The 17,856-nt window shown below is 35.5% G+C and overlaps 1 protein-coding gene across 12 annotated transcripts in view; it reads left to right on the forward strand.

The window, feature by feature from the left end:
• TUT4 (terminal uridylyl transferase 4) overlaps positions 1-17,856 on the forward strand; it is a 130,425-nt gene that overhangs the window by 65,486 nt on the left and 47,083 nt on the right. For all 12 annotated transcript variants that reach the window (XR_007126982.1, XR_007126983.1, XM_047728199.1 and 9 more), the window contains 5 exons: positions 1,247-1,316; positions 2,900-3,026; positions 13,415-13,534; positions 13,704-13,916; positions 17,546-17,720. Coding sequence is in view for 10 of the 12 variants with exons in the window: in XM_047728199.1 (XP_047584155.1) it covers positions 1,247-1,316; positions 2,900-3,026; positions 13,415-13,534; positions 13,704-13,916; positions 17,546-17,720 (705 nt within the window). In the remaining 2 variants the exon portion in view is untranslated. The remainder of the gene's footprint in view (positions 1-1,246; positions 1,317-2,899; positions 3,027-13,414; positions 13,535-13,703; positions 13,917-17,545; positions 17,721-17,856) is intronic.

Here is a 17,856-nt window from a genome sequence, read left to right on the forward strand (position 1 = left end):
GGGAGTGGCAAGCAGAGGGAGAAGCAGGCTTCCTGCTGAGCAAAGAGCTGGACATGGGACTTGATTCTAGGTCTCTGGGATCACGACCTGAGATGAAGGCAGGCCCTTAATTGAGCCACTGAGGCATCTTGTAAATATGTTTTAGATACATGACTAGATATCTTAAGTCACGTAATATAGGCTTACAAAATTCAGTTTGGTAAAAAAGATTATTACTGCCTTTTTTCTTTTTAAATTTTTTTAGTTTATTTTTTAATCTAAATTTCATTAAGATACAGTGTATTATTTGTTTCAGAGGTAGAGTTCAGTGATTCATCAGTCTCATAGTGCTCATTACATCTTGTGCCCAATGAATGGATTAAGAAGATGTGGTATAAATATACACACAGTGGAATACTACTCAACTGCCTTTATGCCTTCATTGTACTCCTTTAAGACTTCTGTCCTGTCATCTACAGGATTGAGTTGTTTATAGATTTGTTTTCTAAACCCTTAATTGAGCTCCTTGTGTCTCATTCATTGTTGTACCCACCATGCATAATACAATTCCTGGTATATAAGTCTTCAGCAGATAATTTTTTTATAAGTTAATAATTCCAACAAGTACTACTAAGAAATATTCTTTAGACCTCAAATGAAATAGTATTAAAACATCTATTTTTATTAGATTAAATATTTATGACATGGTACCTACCTGGGAGATGTAGAGAAAGACTTCAGAGTGGAAGTGTGTTTCACCCTCTTCTTCCTTAAGAGCTTTGATTTGGCAGACCTTTCATATATTAACAGGAAATGGGGCCAGCAGAGTTAGTCTTTTACTTGCATAAATAATTTAAAAGAACTAAATTGTCAGAGAATTGTAGATTCTCATTTCATGACTTCTTCGGAAGTAGAAGTAAGTGGTATTTGTTGTTTGCTATATTTTTGAAGGTTTAATAACTGACTAGATTGTATACTTACTAGGAAATATTCAAACTTTTAGAGATGTTAAGTTCTTTCTTCTTAAGGTGATTATAATTTTTGGACAATATTTTGGACTATGCCTGTGGTTTGTGATATACAGCAAATGACACCAAGAGAGGTAAGAGATTCTGTTGGTTTGATGCTAATAATGAGAAGTGTATATTATCACAGAAGCAATGTCAGTGATTTTTAGAAGGATGATACTGCTTAGTGTTTACCATAGAGTAAATATTTGAGAGATGTTGACATTATCTTACTTGGTTTATTTTTTTTCCCTTATTAGTATTATATATAGATGTGGAATCTGATTTTCATGCCAAAGTTCCTGTTGTGGTATGCAAAGATCGGAAAAGGTTGGTAACAATGAATAGAAAATATTTTTCGAAATAACAATAACCGAGTACCTAGTGAACATTTCCAAGACAGAAAATTTTATTTTAGATTTCTCTTTGGATTAATATAACTAACCTAGTTTTCATTTATTAAAAACAAAAGCTTACTAAAAGCTTGTGAACGAGAAATAGAATTACCAGTTAAAAACAAGACACAGTAAGGTAAAACTTCTTATTTTTCTCAAGTTCATTCATCCAACAATATTGAACATTTACTATATATTAGGTACTGCTTTGCTGTTGGGATACAAACATAAATAAGAAATATCCACTCTTCTTAAGGGGCTCACAGTTTTTTAGAATCTAGTTTTTGGTTCACTAAAATTAAATGAGTCATTGAAGACTATTCTTGCCTTTCTAGTCAGATGTCTATAGGACTGAGAGAACAATGTGCCTGTGAAAAAGGAAATTGAAATAATTCTGATTGAGATCATTGTGGGAGACATGGAAACAATATAGAAATAATTAAGTGTTCTTTTATTGAAAACTAACCTATATATCTTAAATTTTAAGAGTATTATATTTTCTTATTCCAAGTTAGAAGGATCTATGGAGATCTAATTCAACTTTGTTGTTTTCTAATTAGAAAATTGAGACATGGAGGAACTAAATGATTTGACCAAATTCACATCATTTAGAGTAAAATCAGAATTGGAATGGAAGTATTCTGACTTCTAGTGTTTTTTGTTTTTTTTTGTTTTGTAACCACATTGTATCAAATCGTCTCTTTGTGGAACCTCAGATACATTCTTCTCCCTGCCACCAAAATACCTCTACTATAATTCTGTCACCCCTTAAGGTAGCTCCTATTTTCATTTACATATAAGCATTACCTGTGGGTTAATACATACATCCTTTCTAATCTGGAAGTAGCAGTAAAACCATGAAAGCTTGGATAGGAAAAATTAGAGTCAATAATTATAGCTAGTCAGTTTGGCATTTTATTTTTTTCTTTTTATCCTGTGTAAAGCAAAAAGAATGAACTGGGAAGATATGTTGCACCACTCGATATTGATGAGATCAATGTCTTTGATGTAAAACAAATTTTGTGATTTCTGATGAATTTAAGTTCTAAATAAGGTTGAAATTTATTTGTGAAGTACAAATGAGTATTTAAAACATCTTTATATGGAACTCTAGTTATGGAAATGATTATAGTTTTCAGTAGGCTCTCAGTTTAGTAAAAGTCTTATTTTTATTATGACTTCCTAGGTATTAAAATATGGTGACTGAGACAAATCATGAGAGACTCTGGACTCCAGGAACAAACTGAGGGTTACAGAAGTGAGGGGATGGGGGATTGGGGTAACCGGATGATAGGGATTAAGGAGAGCATGTGTGGTGATGAGGATTGGGTGTTATATGCAACTAATGAATCATTGAACACTACATCAAAAACTAATGATGTACTATATGCTGGCTAATTGAACATAATAAAACAATGCAAAAAAATTATGGTGACTAGAAAGGATAACCATAGAGTTTGGAATATTCTGGTTTGTAAGATATTAGTACAGTGAAATTTGTTTCTGTCTCATTCACAGTGGTTTGCTTTGTAGAGTGAGTGCAGGAAATGATATGGCATGCCTCACTACTGATTTACTTGCTGCTCTTGGCAAGTTGGAACCTGTCTTTACTCCCTTGGTGTTAGCCTTTCGCTACTGGGCTAAGGTAAGTGGAGCAGAAGAAAAAAAAGTACCTGTCTTTAAGGAAACTCAGGCTTTTTCTTGCACTAACATGTAACATAAATCTTAATATTTGGAGATAAAATGGTTATCCGTGCTAGACAGAAAGTGCTATGGCAGGTTCTGATTATGGACATGAAAATAAAGCAGTCTCACAAACACAGAATGATTGATTTTTCTCCTTTTATGTAGTACAGAAGTGTTTTCTTTTGCATAGTAAATGAGGCTCAAATTTTCACTTTTAATGTGAGTGAAAGTTGTAAGATATAAGTTAATGCATAGGTTTGCAAAGGTTTTTTGTTAGCATCTTTTTCCCCCATCTCTGTCTTAGAACAATATTCTCTCTCCTCTAAATCATCGATAAACCTACACACTTTCTGACTGGGTAACTGCTGAGAATCAGTTGTTTACTAAATTAGAATTAATTATTAAAGGCTGTGGTTCCCTTTGTAGTAATTTCTTTGGTATGAAGATAAGGAGGAGTAATAAAATAATTACTGTTACCAATCCAAATGACTAGAGAGAGTATAGCTTTTCTGTGTATGTTCTTATCAGTGTACTCTTCATGAATTGTTACATTAGTGATGAGGAAATTTTCAGTCTTACACAAAGAGGATGGATTAAGGAACTATGGTAGAATGATAAAGGAGAGCAAAAATTGCTGGAGAATTCTTTTTGGAACTTTTTGTTTGGACTCTGATAAGAGGATTGAACTCAGGGTTGGGGTAGACTCAGCCTGGTTGGTTGAGTAAGGAACAGCTTGAAAAGTAAGTAACAGTCAGAAATCCTAAGGTTGGTGCTTCTTCAACTCAAGGCCTTTGTGTTTGGTGTTCCTTTCATCTTGAATTTTCATACCCCACATTTTCAGCATGGTCACTTTTTTACTTTTTTCAGGTTTGTGCTCAAATTTCACCTTGTCAGAGTTCTCTGAATCACCTTACATAAAATAGCATTGCCTCCCTCATTCTCCCTGCTTTTACCTTGCTTTATTTTTTTCATAGAACTTGCCATACATGCATTTATTTGTTTGTGATCTGTTTTCTTCCAAGAAAATTGTGAACTTAGTGAGGAAAACTGTTTTATTTTTTCACTGATGGTCCTAGTGCTGCTTATTTTATTGCACTTGGTGTGCATTTAATAAGTATTTATTGAATATACGCATGGCCCAATTTCTTCAGAAAGGGGATTTTTAACCGTTGGAAGTGGCTGGGAGCACTGAACCAGACTGAGGGATATAGTGAGTACCTCTCCTTGTTTATTTCATTATCCCTTGTGCCTAGCATACTATAGAGATTTAGTACTGTGAGATGGAATAAACCAATTCCAACTCTCGTTTTCATAAATATGTGATTTTTAGCAAGACATTTCACTTGAGCCTCAGTTTTTCCATCTGGAGAAATTATGTCAAAGGTGATATGAAATAATGCATGAGACTGTACTTTGAACTCTGAAATGCTACACAATTTTTTAAATTGGCAACTGAGAGTATTTAAACAACAGTAAGTCAACAGGAATAAGAACAGGTGCAAAAACTCTAGTAACCAAGGTTTCTCGGAGTGTGTGATGAGACTGGTATATGAAACATAGCTGTCATTCAGGAAGCTCAGTGTATCAGCTCTGGGAAGGTTATGGGTTTTGTAAGGGATGAAAGAATAAACAGTTGGATGGTATTTCTTAATTATGCCATAATTTTCTGGTTATCATAAAATAGTGTCCGTTTTCTCACAGACATTCTTTTATTCAAGTAAGTAGACTTGGTAGAAGAATATAAATGATACGCAAATAAGTAATTTTCATTGGGGGGTGGGATGCGATCTATAAACTTTCTTTTCTAAAGTGGCTCTTAGAAAAGAGTGCTCAAACTTACATTCATTCTAAATATACCAGTCAACGAAGGACACTAAATGTGCACACAAAGCGGGTTGCAGAGTAGTTGTTTCCTATTTCCAACAGAACAGTGTGTCTGATTTTTCGCAGTTTGTGTTAGTTACAAAGAGCTTTTTTTATGGCTTTCATTTTCTGAGTTTATTGTAAGAAACCTAAAAATAATTCCTGGTATGTTTTTCCTCTCAAAGATTTTTAAAATTTAAATTTAAATTTTATTATTACTATTTTTTTGAGATTTATTTATTTATTTGTCAGAGAGAAAGCACAAGCTGGGGGAATGGCAGGCAGAGGGAGAAGCAGGCTCGCTTGTTGAGCAAGGAGCCTGATATATGGGACTTGATCCCAGCACCTGGGATCATGATCTGAGCCAAAGGCAGACGCTTCACTGACTGAGCCACCCAGGTGTCCCTCAAAGATTTATTTATTTAAAAGATTTTATTTATTTGTCAGAGAGAGAGCACTATCAGGGGGAGCGGCAAGCAGAGCAGGCAGAAGGAGAAGCAGGCCCCCTGCTGAGCAGGAAGCCCAATGAAAGACTCTGTCCGAGGACCCTGGGATCGTGCCCTGAGCCGAAGGCAGATGCTCAACTGACTGAGCCACCCAGGTGTCCCTCAAAGATATTTTTTTTAAACAGTTTTATTTATCTTGAAGTTTTAAGCCACATTGCACATCTTGTAATAAAGCATGGATTTTCTATACCTTGAGGCGTTAGAAAAATTCCAGTTTATAAATATATTCTTGTAACTGATCTAATAAGATTACTGTTGACTATTCTCTGGTTATCGTCTTCTCCTAAGTAGCTATATTTTTAGCATTCCAGTAGTAGGAAATAGTTTTTTAGTAAAGCCTCTTAAAACACTTTAGGCTTGAGGCACCTGGGTGGCTCAGTGGGTTAAGCCTCTGCCTTTGGCTCAGGTCATGATCCCAGGGTTCTGGGATCAAGCCCCACATCGGGCTCTCTGCTCAGCAAGGAGCCTGCTTCCTCCTCTCTCTCTGTCTGCCTCTCTGCCTACTTGAGATCTCTGTCTGACAAATAAATAAAAACAAAAAACAAAAACACTTGAGGCTTATCAGTCTCTTATAGTCAGGTTTCCTGACTGAGAGCCAGTTTTTGTGGTTAATAGAAGAATTAATTTTAGCAGTATTTGACATCTGAAAGAGATCCCTGGAGATAGCTACATTCAAAAAGTTAAACTGGACCACTTTCTTATACCTTACACAAAAACAAACTCAAAATGGATTAAAGACCGGATTCCTGGGTGGTTCAGTCACTTAAGCATCTGCCTTTGGCTCAAGTCATGATCCCAGGGTCCTGGGATAGAATCCTGCATCAGCCTTCCTGTGTCTGATTCTCCCTTTCCCTTTGCCTGCTGTTCTGCCTGCTTGTGTGCATGTGTGCCTGTTCTCTGTCAAATAAATAAATAAAATTAAAAATAATAAATATAAATATAATAAATATAATAATAAATAAATATAATAAGATAAATACAATCTTTTAAAAAAGGACTAAAGACTTAAATGTGAGACCTGAACCCGTAAAACCAGAAAACATAGGCAGTAATTTCTTTGACTTAGGCCTTAGCAACCTTTTTCTAGATGTGTCTTAGGCAAGGGAACAAAAACAAAAGTAACTGTTGGGACTATGTCAAAATAAAAAGTTTTCATACAGTGAAGGAAACCATCAACAAAACAAAAAGGCCACCTTACTGAATGGGAGAAGATATTTGCAAATGACATATTTGATAAGTGCTTATTATCCAGAATATATGAAGAACTTCTGCAGTATAGCACCAAAACACCAAATAAGAGACATTTTCCAAAGAAGACATATAGGTGGCCAATAGATGAAAAGATGCTCAACGTCACTAATCAGGGAAATGCACATCAAAAGCACAGTGAGATAGCACTTTACACCTAGTCAGAATGGCTGGTATCAAAAAGATAAGAAATAGCAAGTGTTGGCGAGGATGTGGAGTAAAAAGAACCCTCTTATTAGTAGGAATGTAAATTAGTGCAGCCACTGTGGAAAACAGTATGGAGGTTCCTCAAAAATTTAACATTAGAAATAACATCTGATTCAGTATTTCTACTACTGGGTGTTTAGCCAAAGAAAAAGAAAACACTAATTTGAAAAGATACATGTATCCCTATGTTCATACAGCATTATTTACAATAGCCTAAGATATTAAAGTGACCCAAGTGTCCATTGATAGAAGTGTGGATAAAGAAGGTCTGTGTGAGTGTGTATAGAGATCTTGCTATTTGTGACAACAGGGGTGGACGAGGAGGGTTTTATGTTAAGTGAAGTAAGTTACAGAAAGACCAACACAGTGATTTTATTTACATGGAATCTAAAAAACAAAAAAAGTAGGAACAGACCCACAAATACAGAGAACAAACTGGTGGTTTCCAGAGGAGAGGAGAGTAGGGTGATGGGCAAAATCGGTGAAGAGAAATGGGAGGTATAGGTTTCTGGTATGATATGAATAAATTACATTAGTGAACAGTATAGCATAGCGTGTATAGTCAATAATACTATAAAAGTATTGGTGGTTATAGATAGTAGGTATACTCGTGAGAATAGCATGACATATAGAGTTGTTGAATCAGGCTCCATAGCTCAGGGGTTAGAGCACTGGTCTTGTAGAGTTGTTGAATCATTATGTTGTAGACCTGAAACTAATGTAACATTGTATGCCAGTTATATTTAAATTTAAAAAGGTCTGAGGACCAGCTGGTAGGTAATTAAAAAAATAATCTCATACAAGGAAAAAAGAGATCCCTGGGCTTTTTAATTTTTATTTTTTATTGTATGTATAAATACGACTTGAGATGCCTGGGTGGCTCAGTTGGTTAAGCGTCTGTCTTTGGCTCAGGTCATGATCCCAGGATCCTGGGATTGAGTCCTGCATAGGGCTCCTTGCTCAGCGGGGAGCCTGCTTCTTCCTCTGTCTTCTGTTCCCCCTGCTTGTGCTCTCTCTGACAAATAAATAAATCTTTAAAAAAAATACAATGTATACCTTGATAATTTGATACATGTATTAATTGTGAAATGATTATAAACCTGTTACCTCACACAGTTACCTTTATTGTGTGTGTGGTGAGAACACTTGGGATGTACCTTCTTAGGAAATTTTAGGTGTATAGTATGGTAGTGTTACCTGTGGTCACCATGCTGTATACATTAGATCACCAGAACTTACTCACTTTATGTAACTGAAATTTTGTATCCCTTGACCAAAATATATCCCATTTCCCTCTCCCCCAGCCTCTGGTAACCATCATTCTAAACTCTACTCTTATGAGTTTGACTATTTTAGATTCTATGTAACGGAGATTAGCATTTATCTTACAGTGTCTGTTTTCTTTCACTTAGCAAAATGTCCTCTTGGTCCACCCATGTTACTGCAAATAGGAGAATTCTCTTTTTTAAGGCTGAATGAGATACCATTGTAGGTGTGTATCAACTTTTCTTTATCTCTGTTGATAGACATTTAGGTTGTTTCCAGGGCTTGGCTAGGAGATCCTCCCTGTGTTTTAAAAACTCTCTTGTAAACTTCCTAAATGTTGTTACTCTGTGAGATGGTCAGTAGTGTTAACAGCATACATGAACAGTTCCTTACAGTTACCAAAATGTTTTTAATTAACTTGATTTAGTCATTAGGCAGCATACCTCCTGTCCTAGGACTCTGGATAAATGGGAATTTATTCTAGTGGAAAGATTGAGGCTCCTTTTTTTTTTTTTTTTAAAGATTTTATTTATTTATTTGACAGAGATCACAAGTAGGCAGAGAGGCAGGCAGAGAGAGAGCTGGAAGCAGACTGCCCGCTGAGCAGAGAGCCCGAAGCAGGGATTAATCTCAGGGTCCTGGGATAGTGACCCATGCCAAAGGCAGAGGCTTAACCCACTGAGCCACCCAGGTGCTCCTGAGGCTCTTTTTATAAATGTTTTTTATCCTTTCATTTTAAATTGTATTCTTTTTTTTTTTTTTTCAAGTAAGCTCTATGCCCAACGTGGGGCTTGAACTCATGACTCCCAAGTATAAGTCTTACTCTGTCGACTGAGCCAACCAGGAGCTCCTGTATTCTTAAATTTACCAAGCCATTAAACTTTAGTGATTATTATCTTTATTACCTAAATAAAAAATGAAAACAAATTTTTAAAAAATCTAGTATAGTCTTAGATGCAAAAGTTGTAGATGCAAAAGTCTAAATGAAATATAACAAGTACAATATATTAGTGTATCAAAAAGTTGTATGCCATGACTATACAGGGTTTATTTCAGGAGTATAATAATGGCTTAATATCAGGAAATCTGTTAACACAATTTATTATATTAACAGTTTGAAGCAGAAAAAACATGGATGCTGAAAAGGCATGTTTTTCATAAAAAAAACCCCTCTAAGTAAACTAGTAAAGGAAATTGATGAAGACTGTTTACTAAAAAAATAACAAACATTCTAAACAGTGAATTACTCAAGCAGTAGGTGTTAGAATTAGGAGTATTATAGAGATGTTCGCTAGTAATGTACATTGTTTTGGGAGATTTAAACATGCAATAAGAAAATGAAATAATGTCGGGGCGCCTGGGTGGCTCAGTGGGTTAAGCCTCTGCCTTCGGCTCAGGTCATGATCCCAGGGTCCTCCTCTCTCTGCCTGCCTCTCTGCCTGCTTGTGATCTCTATCTGTCAAATAAATAAATAAAATCTTTAAAAAAAATGAAATAATGTAAATATTGGAGAAACAAAATTTTTTTAAAGATATGATTGTATACCTATACAACTTTAGTAAGAAAACTGTTGGGATTTATAAGAGAATTAAAAAGAAAGAATTTGTAAGATGACAAATTACAATATAAACATAAAATAATCAGTAGCTTTTTTTCTGTCATGGGAATAACCTGGAGTGGAAATGGAAAAATATTCCTTAGCGATAGTGACACAAATTGTAAAATATTAAGGAATAAATTTAATAAAAAAAGGTACAGGAAGAAAATTGTATTATTGAAATGTAAAAATGAAATCTGAACAAATTCATTTATTCAGCGAACATTTGTTGAATACTTCCTGTGTGCCAGACACTATTCTAGGTGCTTGAAATATCTAAAGATATATAAAGTCCTGCTGTCATGAAGCTTACATACTTAGGGAAGAATCAGCCAGTAAATAAATATATAAGTAACACAGTATCTGGTAGATTTTAGTGCTGTAAAAATGAGATGATGTGATAAGAGAGTGGCATTATACCAGATGGTTAGGGAAGGTCTTTTTGAGGAAGTGATATGTAAACTCAGACCAGCAGCAACCAGCCACTTGAAAGTTTCAGGGGGAAAGTCTCAGGGAATAGCATCCCGGAGAGCTAGTAAAAAGCTTCTGAGGTACGAATGAGCTTGTAAGACCAGAAAGAAAGACAGGAGTGGCTGGAATGAAGTGAGAGTGAATGTTTCATTGGTAAGGAATTTGGATTTTTTTTTTTTTTTTTAAAGATTTTATTTGTCAGAGAGAGAGAGAGAAGGTGTGTGCCTGAGCAGGCATGGGGGGAGGGGAGGAGGGAGTAGCTGAGGGAGAAGCAGACTCCCTGCTGAGCAGGGAGCTCAATGCGGGACTTGATCCCAGGACCCTGGAATCAGGACCTGAGCTGAAGGCAGATGCTAAACTGACTGAGCCACCCAGGCATCCCAGGAATTTGGATTTTAATTGCAGTGAGAAAGCAGTTCTAAAAGTTGTGTATGAGTTGATGTGATTTATGCTTTGAAAAGATCTTTCTGGGATAAAGAGTGCAAGGAGAGAACTCATTAATCAGGCTGCTGTAGTAGATCAGCCAGAGGTGATAATGGTCTGTGCTAGGTTTGAATGGGTGTGAAGCATAGTAGACAGATTTGGGATAAGTTTTGGAGGTAAGACTTGTAGAGGTATTGGTTATGAGAGTTTAGGGGAAGTTAGTAATTAATGAAAACTCCTGAATTTTTGGAAACTGCAAAGATACAAAGTTCTTAGATAAGGAGATGGTACCCTTAAAATGTAAAGTCATCTTAATTTTCAAATGTACGGTAATTTCAATTAGAAATACCCAGAATTTTAAAAAATTTGATAAAATTGTCTTAAAATTAGTATGGAAGAATGTTTGAGGGTACCCAGAAGAATTCAGAAAGAGAACATTAGTGAAGGGGACCTACTTTACCACTGTGAAACTGCTTATTCAAGGATGTGCCTTTGGCATAGGAATAGACAAATAGATTTGTGAAACAGAAGTCCAGAAGTAGATCCTAGTGTAAATGAAATTTTAATGTATGAGAAAATAAAATATTTCATTTCAGTAATAAAACAATGGTTTATTTGTTAAATGGTGCTGTCACAACTGTATTTTTTAATTTAATTTATTTTTTCACTGTATTTTTAAATTTAATTTTGTTTTATTTAAATTCAGTTAATTAGTATATAGTGTATTATTAGTTTCAGTGAACAACTGTGTATTTCTTGAAGAAAATACTGTTGAATCCTTAGGACACAAAGTGCAAAAATAAATTCTACTTAAATGAAAAATCAAAATTTTAGGAGAAAATTTAAGAGTATGTATATATGCTGTGGTTTGGAGAAACCTTCTTACCATGATAGGAAACCTAGAAGCTATATTGCAAAAGCCTATTTAACTATATATACACACACGTTAATATATTTTACATGATAAAAGCTTCCTTAAATAATTTTACTAATTCCTAAAATAATTTTACATGATAAAAGCTTCCTTAAAAATAAAAACAGATTGGGAAAAATAACATTGTCCAAGTGCATGTATCAGATTTAAAGGCTATTAACTGTAATGTAAATTGATATGCAGTGTGTACAAATAGAAAAAATTGGCAAAAGATTCAATAGGCAGTTCAGAAAAGAGCAAATCTAAATGGTTAGTAAACATATAAAAATTGTGTAATATCGGGACGCCTAGGTGGCTCAGTTGGTTAAGCAGCTGCCTTCGGCTCAGGTCATGATCCCAGCGTCCTGGGATCGAGTCCCACATGGGGCTCCTTGTTCTGTGGGGAGCCTGCTTCTCCCTCTGCCTTTGCCTGCCACTCTGTCTGCCTGTGCTCGCTCTCTCTCGCTGACAAATAAATAAAATCTTAAAAAAAAAATTGTGTAATATCTTAACACTGAGGACATGCAAATTGAAGTAATTATTAGATAATTGTATCACATTGGCATTTTCTTTTTTAAGATTATTATTTATTTATTTGATGGAGAGTGGGAGAGCACAGGCAGGGCGAGTGGCAGAAGGAGAGGGAAAAGCAGGCTCCCTCCTCAGCAGGGTGCCAGATGCAGGCCTGTGTGGGCAGATCCCAGGACCGTGGGATCATGACCTGAGAGGAAGACAGTAGATTAACCAATTGAGCCACGCAGGCCCCCACCCTTGGCATTTTTTAAAAAGTGGTAATACTTAGTGTTGGGAAGTGTTACATGTACCACTCATGTTAACTGGTGAAAAGAGGAATTTTTGTAGTGATTTTGGAAAACTGTTATTAGAAATTAGGTATTTCACACATTTTTATTTATTTACTTATTTTTAAAGATTTATTTATTAGAGAGAGAGTGCAAATGAGCTCAGGGGTGGGGAGAGGCAAAGAGGGAGAGAGAAACCCAAGCAGACTCAGCGCTAAGCACAGACGCCAACACAGGTCTTGATTCCATGACCCTGAGACCACAAACTGAGCTGAACTAAGAGATGGATGCTTAACTGACTGTGCTACCCAGGCACCCCTCTAGCACACATTTTTAAATCCAGCAAACACATTCTTGGGAAAACAGCTCATATAAATAAGCACCAATAATTAGGAAATGCATATAAGGATAAAACAGCATTGCTTACAGTGGCAAAAATTGGGAACACAATGTGAATGTCCTTGGGTGGGAAGATTATTAAGTAGCCATACAGATCATAACCTATAATTTAAGCATTTAAAAGAATGCTAGGAAAATAAATAAATAAATAAATGTGTTATATCTGTACTAATTGACTTAGGGAACTTTGTTGGTACATTGTTAAGGGAGAAGAATAATACACAGATGTGTATAATACATAATTTTGGTAAGAGAATGACATAAAACAAAATCCTTCCTGCATTTATATAGAAAATAGAAATATATAGGAATACATTTGTATATGGTTATTAGAGTATAGAGGCATGTAAGGCATGTAAGAGTTCATAGATGATCGTTAACATTGCAGCAGAAGTAGAAGGCAAGGTAAAATATTTTAAAAATGTGTACACAGTAAAAGCACTATGTATGATATTCCATTTAACTCCATTCCATTTTAATTCCATTAAAATATATATGTGACTTTATATGCAATAAAGAAATGAATGGAAAGATTGTCACCAATGTGTTAACAGTTATTTCAGGGTGGTGGGTGATCATAGTGAAAACAAAATTATGAGGGGAACAAAGAAAATTAAAGCTAATGGCAGTATTTTCTCCCCTTCTGTTTTGCAGTTATGCTATATTGACTCCCAAACTGATGGTGGAATCCCTTCCTACTGTTTTGCTTTAATGGTGATGTTTTTTCTACAACAAAGAAAACCTCCTCTTCTTCCTTGCTTACTTGGAACTTGGGTAAGCATGAATTTGTGACGTATATGTGCTTGCATATATGTGTAGTTTGCTCTGACAGAGTACTCTGTTCAAACATTTTAAGCAGAATTCTGGTTTGTTTGTCCATCTTTTTTTTTTTTTTTTTTTAAATAATTTTTCCACTACCAATTTGGAATGCCTTTTTATATAGATTGAAGGCTTTGACCCAAAAAGAATGGATGACTTTCAGCTGAAGGGCATAGTAGAAGAGAAGTTTGTGAAGTGGGAATATAATTCAAGTAGTGCAACTGAGAAAAACTCAATTGCTGAGGAAAACAAAGCTAAGGCAGACCAACCAAAAGATGATACCAAGAAGACAGACACAGACAACCAAAGTAATGCCATGAAGGAAAAACATGGCAAAGTAAGCTTTTTTTTGTTTTTGTTTTTGGCTTTTCTATCTGTAGAATTTGTGATGCCTTCTATTGAAGCTGCTCTTTAATAGTAGATTGACTGACTGCATAAGCCTCTTGGCCTCATTTTCCTCATCTGTAAAGTGAGGGGTTGATCTGGTTTAGTTTTTCAGTGCTGAGATTCCCTAATGAATTTGTACCTCATTTTGGAAGATGTGTATTGTTTGAATCTTAGCATATGGTAATTCTTTGTATCTTTTTCATTTAGACAAGGAAAATTTCCTTCAGGAGTTGGGCTGTGATCACAACTTTAGGGGAATTATGGGATCACAACATACGGGAATTATGTTGCCAGATTGGTGGAAAAATAAAGGCCCTTTCCTCCTCTGTTGGGGGTGGCTTGCTTATTTAATCTTCAACATTCATTTATTAAGGACCTGCTATGTGCCAGACATTATCTTGAGGGCTAGGGAACCAAAGATGAATATCCATGGATTGTGTCCTCCAGAAGTATGTAGTCATCTGAATAGACATATTATTACAGAAATAAAAGCATTACTGAAATGGTTGCTCTATCTATACTGAATTATATGTAGTTCCCTGAACAGTCATTCTTAGTCCCTTCAATTCTCCCACTTTCCTAGACTTCTTTTTCCTCTCATCTCAAACCACCAATACTCAGCTAATGATTTTGCTTATTACTTCACTGAGAAAACTGAAGAAATCAAAAGAGAACTTCTGCATACTCCCACCACCACCTGCTGCTATCTCACATAGTCTGCCTTGATGCCTACTTTCATAAAGGAACTTCCCAAGTTGCTATCTAATTTTCTCCACTTGGGTATTTAATCCCATCCATTCTTATTTATTCTAGAACACTGTTCTAGCACTTCTTCTCTTTCCTTCCTTAAGTTAGCAATTTTTCATCTATAAGCAAACATGCTTTTATTTCTCCCATTTTTGAATAAAAATATGGATATCATTTCCCTTCCCAGCGATTCCTTTGTACCCTTTACCTGTAAAACTTCTTGAAAGAATTGTTCATATTCATTATTTCCAATATCGGTTTCCTCTTAAGTCACTGTAATCAGGCTTTGACCCTCATCAACCTACCAAAATTTGTATTGTCAATATCCTTTATCTTCCATGTTGCTAAATCCAATTGTCACTTCTCAATTTTTATATTTTTTGATGTATCAGCAATATTTACCAGTGGATTACTCTGAAAGATTTCTTAACTTGACTTTCAGGATAGCACACCCATGGCTGATTATTTCTTCTCAGTCTTTGTCACTGGTTTCTCCTTTCACTTGAATCTCTTAATGTTGGCATGCTCCAGGACTCAGTCCCTGATCCCTTCTCCTTTCTTCTGCATCTGCACTCCCTTGGTGATCTTATCCAGTTGCATGGGTCTTACATACTATCTGTATAATACTCTCTAATTTAAGTCTTCAGCCAAACCACACTCCTGAATTCTATAGTTGTATGCAACTGCCTTTTTAATGTCTCTACTTAGATGTCTTAATAGATGTCTTAAACTTAACATGCCGAAAACTGGACTGCTGGTCTTCCTCTTTCTCCACAAGCAGTTTTCACATCTAAATTGATGGCACTTTGTCCTTTCAAATGATCAGTCAGAAGCCTTGGAGTCATCTTTTACTTCTCTCTTTTATGCCCTGTATCAAGTCTGTCAGGAAATCCTGTTATTTTTATTTCAAAATATATTTAGAATTTGACCACTTCTCACCACCTGCACTGTTAACATGCTTGTCCTAGCCACCATCATCTTTGACTTGGATTACTACTGTAGTCTCATAATGAGTTTCCCTGTATCTACTGTATCTACCATTGTTCTTTATACAGTTGACCCTCGAATAACATTGATTTAAACTGTGCATGTCCACTTACGTGGATTTTTTTTAATATAGTCTAGTACTATAAATGTATTTTTCGCTTATAATTTTCTTAACATTTTCTCTAGCTTACTCTGAGAATACAGTACATGATAAATATAACATATATAACATATAAAATATGTATTGGTTGACTACATTATCAGTAAGCCTTTTGGCTAACAGCATTTATCAGTGGTTAAGTTTTGAGGGAGTCAAAAGTTAATATGCAGATTTTGACCTCATAAGACCTCATAACAACATATTCTATGTTGTTCAGGAGCCAACTATAGTCTGTTCTCAGCACAACAATCAAAATGGTTCTTCAGAAACTTAAGTCATATCCTGTCCTTCCTTCTCTCCACACTCAAAATGCTTCAATTGCTCCTCATTTAATTTAGAATACAAACTGAGGAGTCCTTACTGACTAGTCCTTTGTTTTCTCTTCTCTTTTTCCCCTTTCTCTGCTACTCTAGCTTTCATGGTTTTATTATTAAAGCTAGTAACACTTCTAGTTAGTGTGTTTGCTGTATCTAGTCCCTATTCCTAGAATGCTTTTCCCTCTTCTTCAAATCATACCTTTTTAACAAGATCTGTCCTGACCATGCTATTTAACACTGAAACCATGTCATATTCCCATACTTCCAATTTGTTTTTTACTAAACCTACTCAACTTCTTTTCATTTCCACAGCACTTTGCTTTTTCTAACTTGCTATGTAATTTACTTGTTTTTTGTTATCTTCTTCCTCCGGAAAGGAAGATCCATTACGGCAAGGATCTTGAGGTTTTTTTTCACAGATATAGCCCAAGTGCCTGGCACATAGTAGGCACTGAATGAATAGTCATAGAATTGAATGAGTGGATGATTGTTTATGTTCTTTAGTGGTCATTTTTAGCTATTTCCTTTAGAATTCAGATATTATCTCTTTTGTTAAAACCCCCCTAATTTAGAGGCCCAGGTTAGCACACAGTCTTTACTGTAATTGTTAAATTGTCTCTTCCTTTCCTAATACTCTGTGAAGTAGGATCTCTCCTTATATGAATGGCAGTATGGTAGGTAGCAACATGAATTCAGTAGCCAGGTGGTCCTGAGTCAAATCCTTGCCCTGTATTATCTACCTTATAGAGTTGTTAGAAGCAATAGTAACTGTATGTGCAACACTTAAAAAGAGTGAATGATGCAGAGTGACCATTATGTTTAAGTGTGAACGCTCATTATTTTTTTTATATCCCCAGTACAGTGCCAGGGACATAGTAGGTTCTAAATAAATGTTTGCTGAATGAAGGAATTGGCTTTTGAAAGCCCAGGGCACTTACTTAGATTTTTAAAGTAATTACCAGAACTAGGAGCTGCAGTAATTGTTATGCAGTGGTTTGCAACCTTGGCTGCACTTAGGAGAATCACTTAGGGGGCTTTAAAGATCCCATTGCCCAGTCCATTGCCCAGGTCAGTTAAATCAGAATCTTGGGAAGGGTATGGGAGGTAGGAATGGTATGGAGCTTAGGTACTAGTGTTTTTAATGTTCCCAATGTGATCTGATATAGCCAAGGTTGAGAATCACTGGTTTAATGGAAAAAAACATAAAATTCTTGGAGTCAGTGAACTAGGACTGTGTTCCCAGCTGTGTAAGTTACTTCTTTATGCCTCAGTTTTTGGAAAAGTAATGTCTGAGATCTTTTAAAATGAAAATTCAGTGATTCTCTAGTTTTGTGAAACCTAAATGGAAAAGTATTTTTTATTTTCCAGTCTCCTTTAACATTGGGAACACCAAATCAGGTATCCTTGGGGCAGTTGTGGTTAGAGCTGCTAAAATTTTACACACTGGATTTTGCTTTGGAAGAATATGTCATATGTGTACGGATACAAGATATTTTAACAAGAGAAAACAAAAACTGGCCTAAAAGGCGAATAGCTATTGAAGGTGAGATGATATATTTCATTTGGAGAATATATTTTTGTGCCACTCATTTGTTTCTAATACAGTGTTATAAATTCTATCTCTGGCTTTGTAGCACTATATATGCCACTAGGTTGTCATTATATATGTCAAGTAAATT

The sequence above is a fragment of the Lutra lutra genome, chromosome 4, assembly GCF_902655055.1.
Source record: "Lutra lutra chromosome 4, mLutLut1.2, whole genome shotgun sequence".
In the NCBI taxonomy this organism is placed as follows: domain Eukaryota; kingdom Metazoa; phylum Chordata; class Mammalia; order Carnivora; family Mustelidae; genus Lutra; species Lutra lutra.